This window comes from Bufo gargarizans, chromosome 3 (assembly GCF_014858855.1).
Source record: "Bufo gargarizans isolate SCDJY-AF-19 chromosome 3, ASM1485885v1, whole genome shotgun sequence".
Lineage (NCBI taxonomy): Eukaryota > Metazoa > Chordata > Amphibia > Anura > Bufonidae > Bufo > Bufo gargarizans.
In genome coordinates this window covers 454,884,119-454,912,089 of record NC_058082.1, presented here as the reverse complement: position 1 = coordinate 454,912,089, position 27,971 = coordinate 454,884,119, and the positions used below count along the sequence as shown (strand labels likewise).

General features: G+C 43.3%; 1 protein-coding gene across 2 annotated transcripts in view; it reads right to left on the bottom strand.

Annotated features, from left to right (window-relative positions):
• Positions 1 to 382: 382 nt before the first annotated feature.
• Positions 383 to 27,971, bottom strand: part of SLC35A5 (solute carrier family 35 member A5) — a 34,051-nt gene continuing 6,462 nt past the window's right edge. For both annotated transcript variants that reach the window (XM_044283583.1, XM_044283582.1), the window contains exons 3-7: positions 11,567 to 11,665; positions 9,306 to 9,439; positions 6,522 to 6,589; positions 5,570 to 6,317; positions 383 to 4,122 (exon numbers count right to left, since the gene is read on the bottom strand). In XM_044283583.1, the coding sequence (XP_044139518.1) occupies positions 4,054 to 4,122; positions 5,570 to 6,317; positions 6,522 to 6,589; positions 9,306 to 9,439; positions 11,567 to 11,665 (1,118 nt within the window). In that variant the 3' untranslated portion in view covers positions 383 to 4,053. The remainder of the gene's footprint in view (positions 4,123 to 5,569; positions 6,318 to 6,521; positions 6,590 to 9,305; positions 9,440 to 11,566; positions 11,666 to 27,971) is intronic.

Below are 27,971 nucleotides of genomic sequence, written 5' to 3'. Positions count from 1 at the left end.
TGAGATCACAGAAGAGGGGGTCTGCACTCAGGACCCCTATCTATGAGCCAAAACGGAGCTAGTCTGTCCCCAGTCTGGTGGATTCAAGCCATCCTTGTAGTACAAGGATAGGTATTAGGGCTCATGCACATGAACGTGAACGCGTGGCCTCCGTGCTGCAGACCGCAAATAGCGGTCTGCAATGCATGGGCACCGGCCGTGTGCCCGCCGTTTGCAGATGCGGACCTGTCCAAGTTAATGGGTTTGCATCCTCAAGCGGCGTGCACTCAGCTGGTACCGGTGCATTGCTGACCGCTATTTGCAGGTCTGCAGCACGTGGGCCACACGGTCATGTGCATGAGCCCTAATACCTATCTTTGTAATACAAGGATGACTTGAACCCACCAGAATGGGGACAGACTATGTCCGCAGCACAAGCCCTTACTGAGGACAAATGTTTTACTGACTTAAGAGGTTTCTAAATATTTGGTAATAAAAGGAGAACTGAAGGCTCCTGGAAGGTGCTACTTTTTCTTGGTAAACTATATTACAAAATGTCTTGCATAAGCTTAACTGAAACTGGGTCATGCAACAGGATGACTGAAAAATAAAAGAATCGAGGTGTTACACACAGTCAAAGTCCAGACTTCAGTCCTTGAATCTCTTTTTTTTTACTCCCTGCTGTCCCAAAGCCATAACATTTTATTTTAAGGTTCACATAGCTGTATGAGAGCTTGTTTTTCACAAGACAAATTGTACTTTCTAATAATTCCATCTTATATTGCATAGTTTGTAGTAAGGAGCTAGAAAATTTTATTTTTCAAAAAAGGGTGCAACTTAAAAAAACTAAAAAAAACTATTCTAATATAGTTTTATGGGTATCATGTTCATGTCTTTCTCTAAGGGATAAAGCTGACCTGTTACCTTCATTCTATGGGTCAGGACAATTGCAGCGATACATTTATATAGTTTGTGTTTTAATACTTTAAAAAAAATGTTGTTTGCCATATACCAGGGATGCCCAACCTGCGGCCCTACAGCTGTTATAAAACTACAATTCCCAGTATGCTTGGACAGCCTACATCTATTAGGGCATGCTGGGAATTGTAGTTTTGCAACAGCTGGAGGGTCGCAGGTTTAGCATCACTGCCATATACCGACACCCATTACCTTTTTAAATTTAGGTCTATAGAGCTGCATGAGGGTTCATTTTTTGAGAGGTGATCTATAGTTTTTATTGATACCATTTTGGAGTGTGTATGACTTTTTTTTAATTTCTGTTACAGAATTCCCAGAAGGGTTAAACACATTTATATTTTAGTAGTATTGGCATTTTGGGATGCAGCAGTGCTAATTAGGTGTTTATTTTTAATACAGGAAAAGAGGACGTTTTGAGTTAGGATTTTTTTTTATATATTTTATTTTTTTAAGTTTCCCCCTAGGGTACTTGAACATGTGATCATCTGATCGCTTCTCCCATAGACTGCAATGAATTACCATAACAATCTATTAAAGATTCCCTATGTTACATATGTGGCAGGCCCAAGATCCTTCACCCAGCCAGAGGCTGCCACAGCAACCCCAATCTCGGCGTGCGTGAGCCTTTCAGGCTGCACACCTGGGATTTTACCACATATATACCATGGTCATTGCCTCTGGGTGTCTGCTGTTTAAAACAGTAGAAACCTGGTGGCTATGATGCCTGCTCAACTTCTGAGCAGGCACAATGTTTAAACCTGGGACTTTCGCTGTACATGTATGACGGTTGTCCTTTAGGGGTTAAGAGAGCTGTGCATAAAATTAATACCTACAAACCTCAATGAACTACAACAGTGTAAAGAAGAGTGGGCCAGCTTTTCTCCAAAACAATATGCGAGAAAGTCAGAGAAAACCATTACTTCAAGTTATTGATGCTAAGGGTGGTTCTACAAGCTGCTTATTCAGGAGGTGTATTTAGTTTTTCCACACAAGGTCTTCCACTTTGAAAGTGATGGAATCTGTTGTGTGTTGTTGTTCATCTGATGTGGTATTTACCTCATTTTAAGACCTTTTAAGGTCCAGATAGGTAAAACTATAGAATTCTAAGAGGGTGTGCTTTGTTTTTTTTTCATAACTATGTTTATGGACGTAGGTGGACAATGTTGGGTAAGGCTCTACTCACTTGGGAGATTATCTCACAAGACCACACTCATCTTATCTCCTTCGTATTACAAAACCTGATGTTGCCACTAAGAATTAGTCATCACTAGTGGTAGACCAATAACTGGAGCGCACACACAGCGCTGGACAAAGGAGGTCAGTAGTGCCCAGTAACGCCTTCACTTCCATACACCAGCAGTGTTCCTCCCATTAGATTATTCTCTACCAATAACCTAATCACCAATTATTTTCCATTGATTTTATGGCTTGAGGGGCAATTTTTTTTTGTCTGCCTATGGCACCAAAAAGAGAGGACATCCTGTAAACTGCATAACCTAAAACGTATTTCCAGCACAATCAGAAATAACTGCAAACTGTAGTACTACACAGGCAACATCCCAAGTAGCCAAACTTGTTGGAGCAATACTGGTGCTAAAGCCACTTTTAACAGATCCTACAGAGGACCATACAACCAGTTAATGGGATGCTGCTACCAATGTGAAGAGCATGCTTTAACACTGCCATACCTACACAGGTGATCTCTCTTGGTGGAACTTTGAAAATTCATTACAAATGCTATTCCTCAAGCACAAAATAATTTCCTTAAAACCACATTACATGCCTAGAAGGAGTGCTTGTGTGTAGTTGCGCTGAACAGGCATTCTGTCAAAGCTGGGTTGGTAGAAACGTCCTGCCTGTGGTGAACCACCATGCTGAGGCAATCAAAGATGGAGAACCAAAAAGCAAAGGAGGAAGATGAAAGCATGCAAGCAAGTATACAATGTATACACACATGCACTCGCAGAGAACACATTAAATCAACAGATTCACGTATCAAAATTTATATTTGGGAAAACTTTTTTTGTGTCAACTTACTTCGTACTACTGAAATATAATTAAGGTTGTAAGAGCAAACATTTCCTGCAAGGAACTGGAAAAGACTAAGGCACTCAAGTAAAAATATCTTCTGGAACCGTGTTTGATTAGCAATATTACAGTATACAGTACAAGAAATACAACCGAACAACCCTTAAAAGGCTGTGCACATCTTAAAGGGGTTGTCCAGTCACCTCAAATTCTTTACAATATGCTTGGAATACTTGAAAATAAGGAAAGTAGTAATAGTCACCTTACCAATCCAATACAATTACTGCTCCCTGTCAACATGGAAATGTGACCACTGAGCCAATTACTGGCGGCAGTAGTGACTGGCTTAGCGATCACATATCTGTGTCAAAGAGCAGCAAAAGACACTGGTTGGAGGGGGACCGGTACCTTGAGTATTACTACTGTCATTATCAAGCTTATTTAGGAGCCTGGCTTCTTTTACCCATTCATAGAGGATATGCTGTAAATACCTGATAGGTGAGAGCCCCAGCCACACCTATGGAGAGTGGGGGCCTCCATGAATAACATGGAGTTCAATAGAGAGGCCGCTATGCTGTTGCGCCGTTCTCCTTTCATTTCCAAGTGCTGCTCAGTCACCAGAGTGATGTTCTCCCAACAGGAGAAGTTCCTAGAGAGGAGACCTGCACCTATCAGACATTTACGCCCCTCTAAGGTCATGTTAGCACACTTTGACTGTATCAAAATAAGTCCCCCAATCTGGAAATTCAGAGACCTCAGATAACTAGGACTTTGTGGAGGAGAGGTCCAAGCAGAGGTAGAGATTGGCTTTAAAAATCTGTAGAATAGTCTTCCTGGCAAAGACATATCCTTAACACATAGCTCATATGTAACAAGGTAACCTACCATATTTAACTTTTCACATTATGCATCGCAACACTGATATTTTTTCAGAATAAACAGTTCCAAATATGTAACATCCGATGCAAACCACTGTGTTTGCACCACCAAATTAGACAATTAAACAAAAAAAAAAAAAAAAAAAGTCCATATATCTGTGACTGTTTAGTCTGTGCTACATCATATTCATTAAAAAATGTCTTCATCGGTCTCAGAGTCATCACTTGTTCTGGTTAACTTTTCAAGCTCCTCCCCATCCTAAAGATAAAAAAAAATTAAAATACAAAGAAAAACACATAATTAAACATCAGGGAGTAGATTTAACCACCAATTGTCTATAAAGCCAGCAAAAAACACGATATAGCTGTTGGGTCTCCCAACTCCACCGTGGACATGCACACTTGACCATGTATGCACAGTTATTTTAATGGACAGAGGGGAATAACCCTTCTGGAATGAAAAAAGGATCAGGCAGAGACTGATCCTACATTCCCCAGGTATCTGTTCTCTGAATTCCTCCAAACACATACATATTTTTATTTTATTTTTTTGTTTACTAAATTCTTGGTAAATCTAAAAACAGATTCTATAAACAATTTAATTAGCTTTTGAAAGCTACCATAGAGCAGATCAGGTCCAAGTTCTGCATCCAAACAGCTGTTCTGGGGGAAGTCCAGGCTCTGCATAAAGAATCCCAGCAGTTGTGTCTTAGTGCAAATCAGATGTCTTTTAGTCCATAAATGAAAAGACCAGGACCAGGTTTCGGAAACTTTCGGCAATGTGCCTTCATCAACAGGTAATCCAAATACAATCTTAAACTATATATGCTCTACAGTCACCGCCCACAGGAGCTAAAGTCCATCCCAAAAGGGAATGGCTACAGAGTTACAGGTGTAATCAATTGAATACTGATTACACCTGTAACTCTGTAGCCATTCCCTTTTGGGATGGACTTTAGCTCCTGTGGGCGGTGACTGTAGAGCATATATAGTTTGTTAAGATTGTATTTGGATTACCTGTTGATGAAGGCACATTGCTGAAACCTGGTCCTGGTCTTTTCATTTATGGAATAAAAGACATCCGATTTGCACTAAGACACGACTGCTGGGATTCTTTATATATATTGCTGTGGATTGACGTCCTCTCCCGTGCAGAGTGCACTTGAATGTGAGTGCTGGTTTCTCTACACCAAAATCAGGCTCTGCATCCAGACTGCCATTCTGGGGGAGGTCCCGAGAACATAGCCAAACCGTTGTCATAGGGGGGAATCTACACAGCACAATAACATGTGCCGTCTGCTGTTTATTTTTCTTATTTCTCTGTCCACTTCGCTGAGGTGGACACACATGCTCAGTTCCATCCTTTAACTGGCTCCTAAGCTTTGAGAGGGAGAAAGCTGCAGCAGAAAAGACACCGCCCTGAGCTGCCAGCTTGATATAAATCTAGCAATACAATTGCAGCAATGAATGGGGAGATCCCTGGACCCATGTGAGGTACAGGGCTGGTTCTAGCTTTGTTAGAAGGAGAACATCATGTGCTATATGATGTCTGATTTTCATTTTTTACATTAATCATGGGATAACCCCTTTAAAGTAAAGCAATATACTGATCAGAATATATGACCTGGTATAAATATAGTTGAGCGTTGAATTATATAGAAATATAAACTTTTCTCAAGCTTAAAAAATAAAAACCATACACTTACACCACGAGAGCGTTCCCAAACATCTCCATTTACTATTTTTAACTTTTCACGTTGAGCAGGGCCTTTGGATTCTATTATTCTGCTTGCATTATAAATATATATAGAGAGAAGAACCACAGGAGCTTGGAGAAAGAATTCCAGAGAGGGCTTAAAATTGAATACAAAAAATGACACAATGGTAATTATAACGGTTGTCACTTGTGCTGTGAGTACGTGAAACATATTGTCTCGGAACTTTAGTATAAAAGCCACTGACAACCCGACAAATGCAGTTGCAAAAATGAGAGCAATTGAAAATCCATTATGCCCATAAAAAAATCCACAGGACTTTATTTTGCCGAAGTGCTCACTGTGTAGAGACAATGTGAGTCCATTAAACAAAACACCAAACACGTAAAGTTTGCTGTTTTGAATAAAAATGCTCTCAGACATCTGGTCCCCCTCTTTCAGGATTTTCTCATTGTAGATATTTGCCAGTGCAGATATAACGCACTGCAGTAAGATCAGAAGGTGTCCAAATCCAAGAGGGATATATTTTAATGTACTCTGTATTGCTGGATTACTGGTTTCATGACTTTCGGCATCAGGTTTTGCCACAAAAAGGCAACTGTTGGATGGTTTTGAGTGGAAAATGTTGTGAACTCCGTGGACTGAGACTTCTTTGTGGGTGCCATTATGGGATGTGAGGCCCATTATGGACAGGAAGAGTACTAGAAGAGAGGCCCACTGAACATAGGAAAGGTGCCGCCTGGAAATAAAAAATAAATAAATTGATATATATCAGTCTTTTGTCATCATTTTTTCCCCAGCGAAGCTATCAAAGACAGATAAAAGAGGGGTATGCAACAATCCAGTGGGAGGAAACCACAGCACCCAAGGGACCCCCTACAATCACTGCAGTAACAAGCAGTGCCAGTGATCTATCATGTAGTAATATATAATCGTTACATACTTTAATATGATCCTGAAGAAGAACGCAGTTGTAATGATAACAAAATTGGACAACAATACAGCCATGGCCTAAAACAGAATATAAATATAGGATTAATTAGTAGAAAAATCTAGTAAAGAGCAAAAGTCATGCTTCCATTTTGGTTAATTTCTAATAATTTAATAACAGAATAAAGTAGATTTAGGGGACAGTCACAAAAAACTTTAAGTATTTTTGTAAACATGGATTATGTCCATGTTGCATCCATTTTTTTGCGGACCCATTGACTTCAGACTTCGCATTTTGCAGCCAAGCATAGGGCATATTCTATCTTTTGCTTGACGGACACAAGGACCTCTACTGTGTGTTTTTCACATACATATGTCCATTCCGTAAAAGACAGAACAAATCCTATTTTTGGCCACAAATACTGACTGAAGTTAAATAGTCTGGAAAAAAAAAAAAAAAAGCAACACAGACGTCATATGTATTTTGCAAATCAGTGTGTAGATGCCCCTTAGTAGAACATCAAATCTATTAATATTTTATTTCTACACTTGTGTGCATCCTACTAACATTTTAAGGCCAAATTCAGAACAAAGTTTTGCTTTTGCACAACCTGAAAGGTGGACCCAGTAGGTTAAGGTATGAACACCTAGCAGTTGGGAGGGAGGAAGTTGCCCTGCATTTTAATCCTTTCAATCATCATTCCTTTAATCATTTTAAGACCCACAGTCTGCAACCTGCTCCAGTAACATCTGCTGGATTCTGTGTGACCAGAATGCTGCTCGCCATCTTCCCCCTGTAAGCTACTATGTCTGTGCTTTCCTTCCCATCCACAGATTCTTTCCCCCTCACCACACTCTGATCTGTCTTCTTCAATGTCCTCCTCTCCTTGCTGCTAACCGAAAAGAAGCAAGCACAGAAAAAGTCATTAGGAAAAGATGGATTTATCTCAGATTCTGCAGCACCACCAGCTAGGTTAAAGAGGTTCTCTGGGATTTAAAATGATTGCCACCACTAGGGTGGGTGAGGAGGCAAGGCCTCACTCCACTGCTGTAAAATATATGGTAATGATATAATCCTGCCTACGAAAAGCCATCATGGCTGAGCAGCCTGGCAGGAAAACTCACCAAGATATAGTATATGCAAATGGGGGAGCGTAATGTATAGTGAGGCCCTATCACCTCACCCCACCAGGCAGCTCTGCAAGTGGAGGCAACCAGTTCTGCTCACATTCTGGGACAGGTTGCTGGCAGCCATTCTAACCCTTAGGATACCGGAGGTTTTAAAATTTTTGTGTTTTCATTTTTCTTCCCCATCTTCCTTAACCCCTTAAGGACCCTGCCATATTTCACCTTAAAGGGGTTATCCCATCTTAGACCATGGGGGCATATCGCTAGGATATGTCCCCATTGTCTGATAGGTGCAGGTCCCATCTCTGGGAGAACGGAGCGGAGATATGGACGCGGCGATACCCAATATGTCTACTTTTCTTTATTTTGGGAAAAGAACCCTTTTTTTTTTTTTTTTTTACACTTGAAACTAATATTTTTCTTGTAAAACTTTAATTTTATAAACTTTCTTTTTCACTTTATTACTTCAACAGGCCTCTTAGGCCTCCCTACATGCCAGGCCCCAAGCCTTGGAATGGCCATGGAGGAGGTGAGTGAGCGCAAACCTCCCATATGCCGCAGTCAGCGCTGACCGCGGCATATGAGGGGTTAATCCACCGGCATCATCCCCGATGCTGGTGGATGCAGCAGGGATCCGGCTGTCAGTAACAGACGGATCTCTGCCGCTGATCGCAGCACCGCACGCGGGGGGGGGGGGGGGGGGGAAGGACCGCAGGACGAGAATGCTCATCCTGGGGCACTAAGTATCGGCCCTTTAGGACGAGCATTCTCGTCCAGTGGTCCTTAATGTGTTAAACCACAACTTTTTTATACTTCCGTTCACATAGCTGTATGAGGGCTTATTTTTTGCAGGACAAGTTGTACTTTCTAATGTATGCCATAATTAATGGTGACAATGTAGTGGGAAGCAGTAAAAAAAAAAAAAAAAAAAATCCAAATGGGGTGGAATTAGAAAAAAAAAAAAAACAATTCCTCCACTGTTTTTGGGATTTTGCTCCCACGGCGTTCTGTTTGCAGCAAAACTGACCCATGACCTTCTGTTTCTGGGTCAGTAAGATTACAACGATACCCTGCATGTATAGGTGAAAATAAAAGTTTTTTTACATCACCATATTCTGACTCCCATAAATTTTTATAGTTATAGCTACTGAGCTGTGTGGGGGCTCATTTTTTGTCAGACAATCTGTATTTTTTTTTTAGACCATTTTGGAGTTTGTGTGACTTTTTTATCATTTTTTTTTTTTGTAAGAGAAGCAATGAAAAAATAGCAAATCAGTGTTCACTCGCAGAAGGGGAAAGTCGAAGGAAAATAAAATTAAAATTAAAATAAATGCCTATGTTAACACACAGTGAAGAATTGCCGGTTTTATCTAAAAGCAGTAATATGGATTTTTGCACCAGATTTTACCATTTGTGTTTCAAAATAAAACTTGTACTAGGACATTGAAACTTGGCATAAAAGACGTGGAGTCAGATTTTACGGGCTGATGAGACTAAATCTGACATATACCGTATGCCTCAGACGCCAGGAGACCATCAGTCAAGACTAGTGAAAGGGTAGGATGGAGAACATCTGCCCTCTCCACCCAATCACCATCAAAGGGATTTGGCAGAAGAGTACAGGCTAAATACAACGCTACAATACAAGACAATATACTCAGTCACTTACTGGCTGTAGATAGATCAGGACATAGAAAAATATGAGATTGTCTAAAAAGTAGAGAAATGCAGGTACAGCCCATTTGATGTAGCGGCAGAATTCCTTCAATGTAAAACACGAGGAGCATCGCAATGACCGCCTTTCTGAAAAAATACATAAAAATATATAAATCACCTGGCACAGTACATGCTGAAATAAACATGGAACTCAAGACAGTTGAGTAGATCTCTTTATTACCAATAGCATACAAAAAAAAGTCCTGCAGCAGATGCTTTAGGCCCCCCCGTGGCCGTGCTGCGGCTGGCAATTTGCGGGCCGCAATGCACGAACACCAACCGTGGGGCCGCCGCAGCGGATCACGGACCCATTCACTTTATTGGGTCAGCGATTCGCCCGTTCTGCAAAAAGTCCTATCTTTTTGCGGAACGGAAGTACGGGACGAAACCCCACGGAAGCACTCATATTCCAATAATCTGCCCGATTCTCAGGTCGCATAAATGCACCTTCAGGCCTCATGCACACAAACATATTTTCATTCCGTGTCCGTTCCGGGTTTTTTGCGGACCATATATACGGAACCATTAATTTCAATGGGTCCGCCCAAAACGGGAAAAAAAAAAAACACCATGTGCATTCAGTTTCCTTATGTCCGTATTTCCATTCCGCAACAAAATAGAACATGTCCCATTATTGTCCGCATTACGGACAAGGATAGGACTGTTCTATTAGGGGCCGGCTGTTCAGTTCTGAAAAATGCGGAATGCACACGGATGTCATCCGTATTATTTGCGGATCAGTTTTTTGTGGACCGCAAAATACATACGGTCGTGTGCATGAGGCCTCACTGTAAGGTAGCAAGAAGCTGGGCAGTGGTCACTGAAGGACTGACGTCACACAGGGCTGCAGGATCTGACTACTACAGGATTGGTAGTCTGTAACCATTTAAGGCTACTTTCACACTTGCGCTTGATCGGATCCGTTCTGAACGGATCCGATCATATTAATGCAGACGGAGGCTCCGTTCAGTACAGATCAGTCTGCATTAATAACTTAGAAAAATTTCTAAGTGCGAAAGTAGCCTGAGCGGATCCATTCAGACTTTCAATGTAAAGTCAATGGGGGACGGATCCGCTTGAAGATTGAGCCATATGGTGTCATCTTCAAGCGGATCCGTTCCCATTGACTTACATTGTAAGTCTGGACGGATCCGCACGCCTCCGCACGGCCAGGCGGACAGCTGAACGCTGCAAGCAGCGTTCAGCTGTCCGCCTGGCCGTGCGGAGGCGAGCGGAGCGAAGGCTGAACGCCGCCAGACTGATGCAGTCTGAGCGGATCCGCATCCATTCAGACTGCATCAGGGCTGGACGGAAGTGTTCGGGTCCGCTCGTGAGCTCCTTCAAACGGAGCTCACGAGCGGACAGCAGAACACTAGTGTGAAAGTAGCCAAACACATTGGTCTGAATAGGAGCTGTGTACACAAAACATTGTTTGCAACATTGTTTCATCTGATTATTCTTCGCTTTTTATGTCGACAACATTTGACTGCTGCAGACAATCATTGGACTCAAAGATACACTGCTGAGACAAGTGACTGGCTGCACCAGTCACATGCTGTCAACATGTCAGTGCTGCAGCCCTGTATACGAAGAGCAGCAGGGAGGGTTGGAACAGCAACACTGGGGCTGCAGGGGATTCAAAAGGTAGGCTTATTTTGGTAATTTATTTCATCCTAGGGCTAGGATGGAAATGGATTTTTCTGCGACTGTTGCGTCGCAGCATGTTGCAGTGCAACACCATAGACTATCATTATAAAAATTGTCACGCCACAAATGTTGCACATTTGTGACCTAGGTGTCGCGCGACAAATGTCGTCGTGTAGACCTAGCCTAACACTCCAGTTTGCGCGCTCATCTCAGAGAACTCTTTAAAGGGACTGTCCACTTCTTCACAAGAAGCTGGCTACTTTAGCATTGCGTCACGAGTAATCAGCTCGTCCACTGCACAATGAACAGAGCTGTGTAGTTCTTGGGCAGGAGCTCATGCACAGCTTCTGATTGTGCAAGGGTGTGGGACGTCTGACCCCCTGCCGGTCATATAGTGACGGCCTATCCTGAGGACAGACTATTACTTGTAAAGGGTTGGACAATCCCTTTAAGAAAAGCAGATTAAATATAAAATCGTATCCTGACAAGAAGATGCATAAAACAACGAAACCTGTAGTCACAGATGCCAGGCTAAAAACATAGCATCCAATACAGCAAGCACCTTACCTTTCACAATGACTCGAAAGGCCATTATCAGACAAAAAAAGAGCTTGACAGCCTCAGCGCACACATTGACCGTGGCTGGAACATAGTCGTATTTATTATCTGCAGGAGACAAATGACAAGTGCACATCAGGTTTATACAAGTTCACTAGATAACAGGCCGCTGCTTTTTCAACAATTTCAGGGCATTGATGAATATACAACACCATTAAAGGGGTTGTCTCACTTCAGCAAATGGCATTTATCATGTAGAGAAAGTTATTACAAGGCACTTACTAATGTATTGTGATTATCAATATTTTCTGAAGTGAAACAACCCCTTTAACCACCTCCGGACCGCCTAACGCACATGTGCGTTCCGGAGGTGGCAGCGCTGCGCACAGTCACGCATATACGCGTCATCTCGCGAGACGCGAGATGACGCGAGTATGCGCCCGCGCGTGCGCAGTTCGCGCCGGCATTTCATCGAGAAGTATTTCGTCAGCAACCTGGCAGCCAATGATCGTGGCTGGCAGGTTGCTGATTTTTAAAAAATCCAATCAAAGTGCCAGATAGCAGATCATATTTGTAAATATGATCTGTTATATGGCTGCCTGCTCCTCTGCTGGTTCTTTTCGTCGGTTGGATCCAGCAGAGGAGCAGGCTTCACAGTGAGTACACCAAACACTACACTATAGCCCCTGATCACCCCCCTGAACCCCAATTAACCCTTTGATCACCCCTGTCAATCACAAGTGAAAAGAAAAAAGTGATCAGTGCAAACTGTCACTTTTTTTTTTCACTGTTATTGACCGTTAGGTTTTAGGTATAGTTTAGGTCCCTTGGTTAGGTAGTTAGCGATCAGTTAGCGCCCAGCCCACCGCACCGCAGTCCGTTATTCGCTGATTAGCGTATCGCTAATCAGCATTTGTACTTTTATAGTATCTGGAAGTGATCAAAACTGATCACGGTCAGATCTATAATTGTATTAGTGTCACTTTAGTTCGCCCTCCACCCAAAACGCAGTGTTTGCCCGATCAGGCCTGATCGGTCGCCCACACCCGCCCCACCGCAGTGACAAAAAATTTTTTTTTTTGATCACTGCACATTCACTTTACACGCACTGCGGCGATAAAAAAATCAGTTTTGATATTTTTTATCAACCGCAGCGGCCTCCGGTACTTCGCTAGCCTCCCCTTTGTAAGACAGGCTTGCTTTTTTTTTCTTGGGTAGTCTCAGGGAATACCCCTAAATTTAGTTGCCCACATGTCTAACAGGGGGTATTCCTCTGAAGAGGCCTACAGGCTTCTGACCCAGTCGGATGAGGAGTGGGAACCCTCATCTGATGAATCCAGCGGGTCAGAATACGAACCTGTAGAAAGCAGTGGCTCTCTGACCCAAAGTTCGGACGAGGAGGCTGAGGTCCCTGATACCACCAGGCGTACCCGGCCCTGTGTCGCTAGACCGCAGGTTGCGCAGGATCCGCTTCAAGAGCAGCAGAGTGGGGCTGGTGCTGTCGGATTACGTGGTGAGGCATACACCAGCAGCCCAGCCCTTCCTGGACCTAGTACCAGCACTGCCGTACAACCTGGTGAAGTAGCGAGCACCAGAAGGGCAGTTGAAGCTGGTACGGTGGCACGTGCAGTAGTGACCCCGTCGCAGCCACCGCAAAGACGTGCCCGTAGAGCCCCTAGAATCCCAGAGGTGCTGGCAAACCCTGATTGGCAGTCCCCAACTTCAGCCGCACCTGTAGTTTTCCCTTTCACTGCCCAGTCTGGAGTTCGGGTTGAGACGGCTCAGATCGGTTCGGCCCTGGGATTTTTTGAGCTGTTCTTGACTGCGGAGCTTTTAGACATAGTTGTGGCCGAAACAAACAGGTATGCCACACAATTTATCACCGCTAACCCGGGAAGCTTTTATGCCCAGCCTTTCCGGTGGAAACCAGTCCAAGTTTCCGAACTTAAAACTTTTCTGGGCCTCCTCCTCAACATGGGCCTGACAAAAAAGCATGAATTGCGGTCATATTGGTCCACGAACCCGATTCATCACATGCCCATGTTCTCTGCTGCAATGTCCAGGGCACGTTTTGAGGCCATCCTGCGGTTCCTGCACTTTAGTGACAACACCGCCTCCCGTCCCAGGGGCCACCCTGCTTTTGACCGGCTCCACAAAATTCGGCCCCTCATAGACCATTTCAACCAGAAATTTGCAGATATTTATACCCCAGAGCAAAACATCTGCATAGACGAGTCCCTAATACATTTTACCGGGCGCCTTGGCTTCAAACAATACATCCCAAGCAAGCGCGCCCGGTATGGGGTCAAATTGTATAAGCTCTGTGAAAGGGCCACAGGCTATACCCACAAATTTCGGGTCTATGAGGGAAAAGATCAGACCCTGGAGCCGGTCGGTTGCCCTGACTACCTGGGGAGCAGTGGGAAGACAGTTTGGGACTTGGTGTCACCCTTATTCGGCAAGGGGTACTATCTTTATGTGGACAATTTCTACACAAGTGTGGCCCTCTTTAGGCATTTGTTTCTAGAACGGATTGGCGCCTGTGGTACCGCGCGAACTAGTCGCGCGGGCTTCCCCCAACGGCTCGTTACCACCCGTCTTGCAAGGGGGCAGAGGGCCGCACTGTGTAACGAAGAACTGCTCGCGGTGAAATGGAGAGACAAGCGTGACGTTTACATGCTCTCCTCCATTCACGCAGACACGACAATACAAATTGAGCGAGCAACCCGTGTCATTGAAAAGCCCCTCTCAGTCCACGACTATAACCTCCACATGGGAGGGGTCGACTTCAATGACCAGATGTTGTCTCCGTATTTAGTTTCCCGACGCACCAGACGCTGGTATAAGAAGGTGTCTGTATATTTAATTCAATTGGCTCTGTACAATAGTTTTGTTCTCTACAGTAAGGCTGGGAGTACTGGATCCTTCCTCAAATTTCAGGAAGAGATCATCGAGAACCTCCTGTATCCAGGAGGTTCCGTGGCCCCAACCACCAGTGTAGTTAGCCGTCTACACGAGCGACATTTCCCCAATGTCGTTCCTGGTACCTCAACCCAACCGTCACCCCGAAAAAGAAGATGTGTCTGTAGCAGGAGTGGAATAAGGCGTGACACCCGCTATTTCTGTACTGACTGTCCGGACCACCCTGCCCTATGCTTTGGAGAGTGTTTCCGGAAGTACCACTCACAGGTACACTATTAGCATAGGGATCATCTCACCAGGACAGGCACACAGGGCTATTAGGGCCCATTCACTCACTGCTGCTGCAAACGTCTCCTTTCACATGGGACAAAGTGCATAACGCACTTCGCCACATCTTTGGGCGATTTGCGCTTTGCACATTGACCCATGGGGAAGGAGAGGTTTGTTCTATAAAGGTAAAAAAACAAAACAAAACAAAAAAAAAACACACCAGTAAGCAAACACGTTAATGTTCAGTTAAAGTTACATGTTCTGTTGCAAAGTTAATAAAATTATTGCGTTGCGGCCTGGTTTTGTCTTCTTTTTTTTTTTTTCTTTTTTTACCTTCCAGGTGGACCAACCGATTGACCAGCTGCAGCACCGATGTGCATTCTGACAGAAGCATTGCGCTGCTGTCAGATTACACGCAAGTCAGTGTATGCGGCGCTGCAAGACTGGATTTTCTCCTCTGCAGTGACAGATACGTTTGCCGAGGCATACGAGCTGAGGAGGAGGCGGCGTTCCTATGCTTTGGCAAGCACTTTGTATATATATATATATATATATATATATATATATATATATATATATATATATAAAAAAAATATAAAAAATCCCGGCAATGATTTATTCATCCACATCGATTGATGCGAATGGAGAAATCTGGTTTGCCAGGGCATACGAGCTAAGTGGGTATGGATGTAGGGCGGAGCTCCTATGTCCTGGCAGACGCCTTTCCCCTCCATTTTTTTTTTTGGCAGAGATTTTTTCATCCACATTGATCGATGCGAATGAAGAAATCTGTGCCGTTCATTTTTTTCTTTCAGCCCAGAGGCTGAACGGAAAAAAAAAATCTCATTACCTGTATGCTCAATATAAGGAGAATAGCAGAAACTCCTAATGCTGGCCATACATGTAATGATTGCGGAGACCCTCAAATGCCAGGGCAGTACAAACACCCCACAACTGACCCCATTTTGGAAAGAAGACACCCCAAGGTATTTGCTGAGGGGCATATTGAGTCCATGAAAGATTTAAATTTTTGTCCTAAGTTAGGCTGCTTTCACACTAGCGTTCGGTATTCCGTTCGTGAGCTCCGTTTGAAGGAGCTCACGAGCGGACCCGAACGCAGCCGTCCCCCTGATGCAGTCTGAATGGAGGCGGATCCGCTCAGACTGCATCAGTCTGGTGGCGTTCAGCCTCCGCTCCGCTCGCCTCCGCACGGACAGGCGGACAGCTGAACGCTGCTTGCAGCGTTCGGGTGTCCGCCTGGCCGTGCGGAGGCGTGCGGATCCGTCCAGACTTACAATGTAAGTCAATGGGGACGGATCCGTTTGAAGATGCCACAATGTGGCTCAATCTTCAAGCGGATCCGTCCCCCATTGACTTTACATTGAAAGTCTGGCCGGATCCGTCCCAGGCTATTTCCACACTTAGCTTTTTTTTGCTAAAATAATGCAGACGGATCCGTACTGAACGGAGCCTCCGTCTGCATTATTATGGGCGGATCCGTTCTGAACGGATCCGCCCGAACGCTAGTGTGAAAGTAGCCTTAGCGGAAAGTGAGACTTTGTGAGAAAAAAAAAAAAAAAAAAAAAAATCAATTTCCGCTAACTTATGCAAAAAAAATAAAAAATTCTATGAACTTGCCAGGCCCCTCATTGGTTACCTTGGGGTGTCTTCTTTCCAAAGTGGGGTCACATGTGGGGTATTTATACTGACCTGGCTTTTTAGGGGCCCTAAAGCGTGAGAAGAAGTCTGGGATCCAAATGTCTAAAAATGCCCTCCTAAAAGGAATTTGGGCCCCTTTGCGCATCTAGGCTGCAAAAAAGTGTGACACATCTGGTATCGCCGTACTCAGGAGAAGTTGGGGAATGTGTTTTGGGGTGTCATTTTACATATACCCATGCTGGGTGAGAAAAATATCTTGGTCAAATGCCAACTTTGTATAAAAAAAATGGGAAAAGTTGTCTTTTGCCAAGATATTTCTCTCACCCAGCATGGGTATATGTAAAATGACACCCCAAAACACATTCCCCAACTTCTCCTGAGTACGGCGATACCAGATGTGTGACACTTTTTTGCTGCCAAGGTGGGCAAAGGGGCACATATTCCAAAGTGCACCTTTCGGATTTCACCGGTCATTTTTTACAGATTTTGATTGCAAAGTACTTCTCACACATATGGGCCCCTAAATTGCCAGGGCAGTATAACTACGCCACAAGTGACCCCATTTTGGAAAGAAGACACCCCAAGGTATTCCGTGAGGGGCATGGCGAGTTCCTAGAATTTTTTGTCGCAAGTTAGTGGAATATGAGACTTTGTAAGGAAAAAAGAGAAAAAAAAAAAAATCATTTTCCGCTAACTTGTGACAAAAAATAAAAAATTCTAGGAACTCGCCATGCCCCTCACGGAATACCTTAGGGTGTCTACTTTCCGAAATGGGGTCATTTGTGGGGGTTTCTACTGTTTGAGCATTGTAGAACCTCAGGAATCATGACAGGTGCTCAGAAAGTCAGAGCTGTTTCAAAAAGCGGAAATTCACATTTTTGTACCATAGTTTGTAAATGCTATAACTTTTACCCAAACCATTTTTTTTTTTGCCCAAACATTTTTTTTATCAAAGACATGTAGAACAATAAATTTGGCGAAAAATTTATATATGGATGTCGTTTTTTTTGCAAAATTTTACAGCTGAAAGTGAAAAATGTCATTTTTTTGCAAAAAAATCGTTACATTTTGATTAATAACAAAAAAAGTAAAAATGCCAGCAGCAATGAAATACCACCCAATGAAAGCTCTATTAGTGAGAAGAAAAGGAGGTAAAATTCATTTGGGTGGTAAGTTGCATGACCGAGCGATAAACGGTGAAAGTAGTGTAGTGCCGAAGTGTAAAAAGTGCTCTGGTCATGAAGGGGGTTTCACCTAGCGGGGCTGAAGTGGTTAAAAGGGTTCTCTGGGAATAAAAGAAAAAAAATATTTAAATATTACTTTATTATAGATATGTTCCTAAGTACCTTTCATTTATTATAATGGCTCGTTTTGTCTGGGGAGCAACCATTAGGAGAAATATGGATAAAATGGCCGCCATCCTATTAGTACACACAAAACCTGTCCTAATCCCACAGGAAGACAAGTTACTTCACAACTCTAAGCTAAAGAGCTGCCTCAACCTTCTCTCTGCTTGTCAGGGATTATTATGCTGAATACAGGTACAGAGAGCAGGTGGGGATGTGGGTAATGAGCAGCAGCACTTGTATGTAGTCTCCATTGCCACAGTCACACGTTCTGCCCTGTCCATCCTCTCTGTACTTCATGCCTCCTCATGACCTGCATTCCTACAGAGATTCAGATGAAGATCATATTAAACTGTATTTAGGATCCTAACCCCTGACAAGTAGAGCAGAGAGGTGGACGAGGAAGCAACTTGTTCTCCTGTGGGATTAGGACAGGTTCTGTGTGTACTAATAGGATGGTGGCCATTTTATTTCTCCCAATGATTGCTCCCTAGACAAAATGAGCCAATATAACTTATGAAAAGTAAATCCCAAGGCCAAACCGTATCTGCAGATAGCATAGTGAACCCAAGACACTAAGCAAACTACAGCATTAACTAAAAGGGATTAAACAGCTGGGACTGGACCGACTGCATCTGGAGCAGGCTCAGCTCCTGAGTCCGCTCCTACATGTGTGTCAGAGGGCACAAATCTGTTGGAGGGGGGTTGCTTGCTTTATTAAAATACCCCCTTACAGTGTTCTGAGTTAATAGAGGAGTTCCCCTGTTCAGGACCTTCCACGCTGTGCTAGGGAACATATACGACAGTGGAACACATGAAAAATACTACATCACAAGCCAAGTCAGGAAATTACGAACAGACAATGATGAGGAGTAAAGCTGGTGGACAATCTGTACATAAATTTGTAAAAAGGACAAACTATAACATATCATACAGCAAGCACTGCCAATATAACACTGTACCCTGCTGTGAGGGCGCTGAACAGTGACTGGATGCATCCACAAACACCAGCAAATCTGTATGGGCACATGCGGTTACCGTTCTGTGGAGGAGCGGTCACATGAACGCTGCAAACTTGCATCCTATGGGGATTGAGGATTCCAGGTTGCAGTGTATACATTGCCGATAGCCGGGCAACAAGGGCCTTTATCTTCACAGCTGGGTACTTTACCAAATCGCTTAGGTCCGGCTACACGTGTTGAGCAACTTCTTTTCACAGAAAAGTTACTCAACCTTTTCTGTAATGATAGTTAATGGTGTTGCAGATTTTTTTTTGGGGGGGGGGGACTGTCACATTGTAGTAGGATGCATTGCAACACCATTGACCATTACAAAAAGAGTTGCGTGACTCTTCTGCCGGACTGTTAAACCTGCAAGAAACGGTTTATTTGTATAAATTTATGTATAGATTGGCCAAACCAAGGAATGCGAGAAAAAGTGGCGCAAAGATCTTATTGAAAGAGTATAATCTAAGAGTTCAGCAGCGCCTTATCATACTATACCGCCATAATACCCTTACAGTCCCTAAAGTCTACTATACAGCTTCCTGACTAGTCCGCAGTTTGCGGTCTACAAGCCCTGATACAGACTGACGCAGAAATTTACTCTTCTTGTAGGAGCTGCATATGAATGCATACAACCTGAGGGAAGACCTGGGGACCAGGGAGGTTGTTAGTCCTGCTCCGGTATATAGATGCACTTATACCATTAAACTGAAAGTGCTCGCGCTAAGCATTTCAGGGCAAAAAAAAAATAGGTCAGTCCTTTCTGCGAGTCTGTCCTGTCAAGCCAGTAGTCAAGTGATGAAAAGCCACTATTTCAGAAGGAATTGTTAAACCAAAGCAACTAATATATATGTCTCCATACTGTACATACACACACACAGCTCCAAGTGTCTAGTGCCATCTACAGTTCAAAACTAGTAACGCAGCATTGAGTCCTCTATTGAGCACAGTCAAGACAATTTGGACCAAAAGTTGCTTATGAAATTATAAAAACAAATAGACATCATACACAGCAGTGCTTCCATGCCCGAGCAAACTAGACCATTAGCAATTCATTAGCGTAGAATTACCTATGGAGGATAAGGTTGCCATCACACGTGAAATTACACTCAACACATAGGGTGGCGAAAATGAAAGGATAGTATCAATCTGATTGGTTCTTGGGGCCCTTTCACCACTTTTGATGAATCTCCCCAATAGTGTTAAAATGGCATAGGCCGCTTTCACACAAGCAAGTTCGAAGCATTGAACCCGCAGCATGTGTCTGTGGAAGCTCCTGTCCTGACCTCCCAGCACTGACGGGGTCTCATAGCATTATATTGATTTATGAAACATTTCAGAACAGTAAGGGTTATATAGTATCGGATAACACTGACATAATGCTGTCAGTGTTATCCAATACATTCCAGAACTGTAAGGCCCCTTTCACACGGGCGAGTTTTCCGTGCGGGTGCGATCCGTGCGGCGAACGTATGGCACCCGCACTAAATCCTGACCCATTCATTTCTATGGGGCTGTGCACATGAGCGATGTTTTTAACGCATCACTTGTGCGTTCAGTTGAAATCGCAGCATGCTCTATATTTTCCGATTTTGACGTGACGCAGGCCCCATAGAAGTGAATGGGGTGTGTGAAAATCGGATGGCATCCGCAAGCAAGTACGGATGCCGTGCGATTTGCACGCATGGTTGCTAGGAGACCATCGGGATGGAGACCCGATCATTATTATTTTCCCTTATAACATGGTTATAAGGGAAAATAATAGCATTCTGAATACAGAATGCATAGTAAACCAGCGCTAGAGGGGTTAAATTTTTTTTTAACTCACCTTAGTCCACTTGCTCGCGAAGCTGGCATCTCCTTGTGTCTCCGCTGCTGATGAACAGGACCTGGGGTGAGCTGCTCCATTAAATAGAGCTTAAGGACCTTCGATGACGTCACTCCGGTCATCACATGATCTTTTACCATGGTGAATCACCATGGTAAAAGATCATGTGACGTACCATGTGATGACCGGAGTGACGTCATCGAAGGTCCTTAACCTGTATTTAATGGAGCAGCTCACCCCAGGTCCTGTTCATCAGCAGCGGAGACACAAGGAGATGCCGGGCTTCGCGATCAAGTGGACTAAGATGAGTTAAATTATTATTATTATTTTTTTAACCCCTCTAGCGCTGGTTTACTATGCATTCTGTATTCAGAATGCTATTATTTTCCCTTATAACCATGTTATAAGGGAAAATAATACAATCTACAGAACATCAATCCCAAGCCCGAACTTCTATGAAGAAGTTCGGGTTTGGGTACCAAACATGCGCGATTTTTCTCACGCGAGTGCAACGCATGACAATGTTTTGCACTTGCGCAGAAAAAAAATCGCGCATTTTCCCGCAACGCACCCGGCTCTTATCCGGGCAAAAAAACTCACGCCCTGTGTGAAAGAGGCCTAAGGGTTACATAGTATCAAATCAATATCATGCTATGCGACCAGGCTTGGATTGGCCCACAGGGGTATATGTGAATACCCCAGTGGGCCCCTGAGCAAGGTGGGCCCCTAGTCTCCCACCCCCTGCACAAGTGGCACATAACACAGTAGACTTACTGCACTACATACAGTGCTGCCCATAATTATTCATACCCCAGGCAAATTTTGACTTATTTACTTTTATTCAACCAGCAAATCTTTTTTTTTTTACGGGAAATTACAGGTGTCTCCCAAATGATAATAAGACGATGTACAAGAGGCATTATTGTGAAGAAAAAAAACAAAGAAAAAAACAAAGAAAAAAAAAACATTTCTCAGCTTTTATTTACATTTGAGCAAAAAGTGTCCAGTCCAAAATTATTCATACCCTTCTCAATAATCAATAGAAAAGCCTTTATTAGCTATTACAGCAATCGAATGCTTCCTATAATTGCAGACCACTTTTTCGCATGTCTCCACAGGTATTTATGCCCATTCATCTTTAGCAATGAGCGCCAAATATTTCAGGTCGGAGGGTCTTCTTGCCATCACCCTGATCTTTAGCTCCCTCCACAGATTCTCAATTGGATTCAAGTCTGGACTCCAAAACGTTAATGTTGCTGTCTGCTAACCATTTTTTCACCACTTTTGCTGTGTGTTTTGGGCCATTGTCATGCTGAAATGTCCACTGGTGCCCAAGGCCAAGTTTCTCTGCAGACTGCCTGATGTTGTCGTTGAGAATCCTCATGTATTGCTCTTTTTTCATGGTGCCGTTTACTGTGATTAGGTTCCCTGGTCCATTGGCTTAAAAACACCCCCAAAGCATTAGGTTCCCACCATGTTTGACAGTGGTGATGGTGTTCTTTGGGTTGAAGGCTTCTTCTTTTTTACGTCAAATGAAGGAAACATCATTGTGACCAAACAATTACATTTTTGTTTCATCTGACCATAATACAGAAGACCAGAAGTCTTCTTCTTTGTCCAGATGAGCTTTTGCAAAGGCCAAGCAAGCTTTTGTGTGCCTTATCTGGAGAAGTGGCGTCCTCCTTGGTCTGCATTGTGCAGTGTCCGTTGGATTGTCTGCCTTGAGACATTGCCACCAGCAGAGCCCAGATTCACCAGGATGGCCTTGGTGGTGATCATTGGATTCTTTTTCACCTCTCTAACCATTCTCCTGGCCAGCACAGGTGTCACTTTTGGCTTCCGACCATGTCCTCTGAGATTTTCCACAGTGAGAAACATCTTGTATTTTTTGCTCAAATGTAAATAAAAGCTGAGAAATGTATTTTTTTCCACAATAATGCCTCTTGTACATCATCTTATTATCTTTTGGGAGACACCTGTAATTTCCCGTAAGTCAAAATTTGCCAGTGGTATGAATAATTATGGGAAGCACTGTATATACAATGTACCGCACCTCAACTATCCTATGTTCATATAAAAAACCTGATAGATTATTAAAGAAACGCCCTAGTTTTCTGTTATAGACACGGTCAGAGCTGAGAGGACTTCTAGGTATAGAGGAAAGCTAGCCAGTGTCCTCTTTTCCCCTGGACCTACCTTCTCAAATTTGCTTCAGGGGCCCCCATATTTAATCATCTGGTAGCATCTTGCTGCTGTGTGAGCAGGTAATATTCAAATGTATCCGTAAGGTGGGCCCCCAAAATACATTTTACTGGTGGTCCCTAGGCACCCCAGCCCAACACTGTATGCAACCCAGTCATTGCTAGGGAAGTCAGGACCGGAGCTTCTACAGACAGACGCTGCAAGTTCAATGCATTGAACTCACTTGTGTGAAAGCGGCCTCAAGGCCAGAGACTGTATGAGCCCTTAGGCTACATGCATACGACCGTTGTTTTGGTCCGCATCCGAGCCGCAGTTTTTGCGACTTGGATGCGGACCAATTCACTTCAATGGGGCCTCAAAAGATGCAGACAGCACTCCAGTGTGCTGTCCACATCCGTTGCTCCGTTCCGTGGTCTGCAAAAAAAATATAACCTGTCCTATTCTTGTCCGTTTTGCGGACAAGAATAGGCAGTCATATCATTGGCTGTCCGTGCCGTTCCGCAAATTGCAGAACGCACACGGATGCCATCTGTGTTTTGCGGATTCGCGAACCGCAAAACACACAACGGTCGTGTGCATGAGGCCTTAATGTGAACTGCTGCAGTGCCACAAGGTGGTTACCGATTGCACAGATTTCTTTAAAACATGTTTCCCCTATAAAAACCACACAACAAATAACCATCGTAAAAACCACAGCATGAGAACCCAGCCTAAAAGAGAACGTTTTTCAGGTAGAAACAAAGTGATGCCCACATATGACTTGGACAACCCTTTATATAATCTGGGTCTCTCAGACAATAAATCTGAAAGGAAAGAGATCCCCTAAAATATTTTTTTTTTATGCAGTTCCACTGAAAGGGGGAAAAAAATAATCAAAAAAAAAAAAAAAAACCACACCTCTTAATAATGAATGTTCTTTTTACAACTTTCTTAACTTTTTTTTTTTTTCAACCCAGCACCTGGATCTACTTTTATAATTGCATGTAATAAAAATTTTGTATAGCCAGTGAGCTAATCAATAAAATGTATTTATTTAGTGCCACCTGCGGTTTATTCTTGTCCTTAGTTTTTGTTCGTCTCACTGAGCTGGTCGCACGTTCTTATTTTAACCCTCTTCTACCCAAATGGGGTGAAATTGAAAAAAGAAAAAAAAAAATAGCAATTCCGGCAGTTTTAATATTTTTTTTTATTTACGATGTTCAATGTGCGACAAAACTGACCATTTTTTTTCATTCTACAAGTCAGTACGAATCCGGCGATACTTTATATGTATAATTTTTCTTGCGTTTTAAAAGTGATAAAATAATAAAGTAGGAAAGAATCAGTTTTATTTTTTTGTCGCCATATTTTGACCCCTATAACTTTTTTGTAATTATGTGTACGGAGCTGTATAGGGGCTCATTTTTTGCGGGGCGATCTGAACTTTTTATTGATACCATTCAGTGTGCATGACTTTTTGATCTTTTGAATTAATTTTATTTGTAGAAATTGAAGCGACGCTCTTTCCATTACGCCGTTTGCCGTACAGGGAGGATATTTTTATACTATGGGCATTTTCACACATGGCGATACCCATGATGTGTATTATTTTTTAATTTGTTTGTTCCTTTATTTTTATTTTGGAGAAAGTGGGGTGATTTGAATTAGTATGTTTTTTTTTTAAACTTAATTTCTTTATTTTTTAATTTTAAATTATTTTTTTTTTATAGTTCCCATAGGGAACTATAACAAGCAATCATAGACCCTAATGCATTAGTTTCCTACGGAGCCCTATTACAGGCAAGGGCTCCATAGGAAACACTGTGCAGCATCCTAGTGTCACTGACTATGACAGGGGCGGATGCACATAAACTCCAGCTCCTCCGATCGCCGCACAGGGGAGCAGGAGCATCACCAGAAGAGCGCGCTTACGATATTTTACATGCTCAGATGAAGTGGTCAGGACTGACCACTGCATCTAAAATTTAAAATGTCCGTGACTGACATTTCCAAAACAGCAGACACCCCGTGGTGACCAGGCGAGTGTCATACTAGTACGACGCTGATCGGGAAGGGGTTAAATCTTCAACTGCCACCAGCCATATGTTCTGTTAGAAGCTGTGGCAGTTACAGGGGGAGAGCTGCAGCAGAAAGGACATGCCCCCTGGGCTTTCAGGCTAAAGAGAATCTAGCAGAACAATTGGAGCAGTGAATGTGGAGATCTCTGGACACATGTGAGGTTCAGGGCTGGTTCTAGGTTTGTTACAAATAGATTGTCATGTAATACATGATGTATGATTTTCATTTTTTTACATCAGTCATGGCATAATCCCTTTAAGGATCTTTCACACAAAAAAATAAAAATATTATAAAAAAAAATACCTGCAAAGAGGCTGCCAATTAGAGCAAAAAATAAATAAAAAAATCCATGTTGTTAATGTGAACATATTGCCAGCATGCGCATTGTCTGACGGCACAATAAAGCACGACCATTGAGGTTAGCAGAGAAAAGTTACTAAGGAAACGACGACTGCAGAGCCACAAAATCGTACACCAAGAACGCATCAGCATTCACGTCCATTACAACTATACATAGTACTGTCAAAGGAACTTACCTATATTGTCTTCATCAGGCGAATGCCAGGCCTCATTTATACAAGCTGCCAGCAAATCACTATACTATGGAGTCTTATAGGATGCCCAAGTCAATGAGCAGCTCAACAGATGGTCACATAAAGGCCCTCATAGCCTGGAAGACCAGTGCCCCCTGGCATTGCCTCTCTGCAGTCTACGGGCGATAATAACCAATAACTTATCTGGTAGATCCCCAGCCGCTCCAGTCTATGATTAATGTGCTGTAGTGGTGATGTGCCATACATCGATATGACCACTGCAGCCAACTACTGGTCTCAGCTCTGATGTTTTCATGTTCAGCACAAGATCTTAGGCCAGTGATTGACCTAAAGTGGTCACAGCAGGCAGACGTGACATTATCACTGCAGGAGAAGTAAATAAAACAGGAGGAACCACCAGAGCGTTGTGGAGGGGGAGCTGAGGTGGATCTAATAAGGGTTATAGCACGGGTACTCTGACTTGTCTGGCGTCACACAGCCCCACGTAGAGCGAGCAGTGATGCATTGTGGATCCTGACAATTGTCTATCACAGTCAGCAGTAAAGTTTTCAAAAATGTATGCTGCAGTGCCTCCTGCACCAACTGTAACCCGCTTTCACTTTCAGCTGGTATGGTTTCTGAGCGTTTTCTAACAGCTATATCTCTCAATGTAGTGGAGATCATGCTGTGATTCTGGTCTTGTTTTACAGCTTATGCTTTTAAACAAGACCAGTCCCATACAGTCCTGATCAAACGTTTTAGGCTACTTTCACACTAGCGTTCGGGGCTCCGCTTGCGAGTTCCGTTTGAAGGCTTTCACAAGCGGCCCCGAACGGATCCGTCCAGCCCTAATGCATTCTGAGTGGATGCGGATCCGCTCAGAATGCATCAGTCTGGCACCGTTTGTCCTCCGCTCAGCAGGCGGACACCTGAACGCTGCTTGCAGCATTCGGGTGTCCGCCTGGCCGTGCGGAGGCAAACGGATTCGTCCAGACTTACAATGTAAGTCAATGGGGACGGATCCGTTTGAAGTTGACACAATATGGCCCAATTTTCAAACGGATCCGTCACCCATTGATTTCAATGTAAAGTCAAAACGGATCCGTTTGCATTATCATGAACAAAAAAAAATATATATATTTTTTATTTTTTTTTATTTTTGTTCATGGTAATGCAAACGGATCCGTTCTGAACGGATCTAAGCGTTTGCATTATAGGTGCGGATCTGTCTGTGCAGATACCAGACGGATCCGCACCTAAACGCAGGTGTGAAAGTAGCCTAAGACCACTTGAAAAATGGAAAGAAAAAAAAAACATATTTTACATTGTTGAATCTTAACAAGGTTCCAAGTAGAGCTTCAACATGCAACAAGAAGAAATGAGAGTGAGACAAAACATTTTTTGAGCATTCAATTAATTGAAAATAACGATTTAACTGAAACAGGCCGTTTTTCAGCTGATCCAAATTTTAGGACCACATGCCTTTAAAAGGCCAAATCTGTGCAAAGATGTGGATTCATTGTCATTTTCTGTCAGGTAGTAACATGTTGTGATGGCAAAGGCAAAAAAACTCTCCCTTTTTTAACGTGGTCGGGTTGTTGAACTGCATAAGCAGGGTCTCTCACAGCGCGCCATCGCTGCTGAGGTGGGACGCAGTAAGACAGTTATTTGGAATTTTTTTAATGATCCTGAGGGTTATGGAACAAAAAAGTCGTAATAATATTACAGGCTATAGCTACTAGAGAGGGGTCGTTGATCCAGGGAGTTATTCTGATTGCCTGATTGGAGTCGGGAAGGAATTTTTATTCCCCTAAAGTGAGGAAAATTGGCTTCTACCTCACAGGTTTTTTTTGCCTTCCTCTGGATCAACTTGCAGGATGACAGGCCGAACTGGATGGACAAATGTCTTTTTTCGGCTTTATGTACTATGTTAAAAGTCAAGTGGAAGACCCAAAAAAATTTCATCAGCACTGAGCCGGAGGATCCAATTGGCTGTCCGTCAAGACACTGGACAATCCTCGACCCAAATTAAGGCCCTTACTGGTGCTGACTGCAGCCCCATAACCATCAGACGGCATCTGAGACTGAAGGGCTTCAAAAACAAAAAACGTCTTTAAAGACCTCGTCTCCTTGAACGCCACAGAACTGCTCGTTGGACTTTGCAACAGAGCACCAAACATTGGGACATTCAAAGGTGGAAGAAAGTTTATTCTCGGATGAGAATTTTTTTTTTAACCTTGATGGTCCTGATAGTTTCCAACGTTAATGGCATGACAAGCAGATCCCACCTGAGACCTGGGGTGCTTTTTCCTTCAGTGGAACAATGGAGCTTCAGGAAGTGCAGGGGCGTCAAACGGCCGCTGACTATGTCCAGATGTTATAGAGAGCATTGCTCATGACTGAGGGCCCTCATCTGTGTGGTAACGACTGGGTTTTTCAACAGGACAACTCTACAGTACACAATGCCCGCAGGACAAGGGACTTCTTCCAGGAGAATAATATCACTCTTTTGGCCCATCCTGCGTGTTCCCCTGATCTAAATCCAATTGAGAACCTTTGGGGATGGATGGCAAGGCAAGTTTACAAAAATGG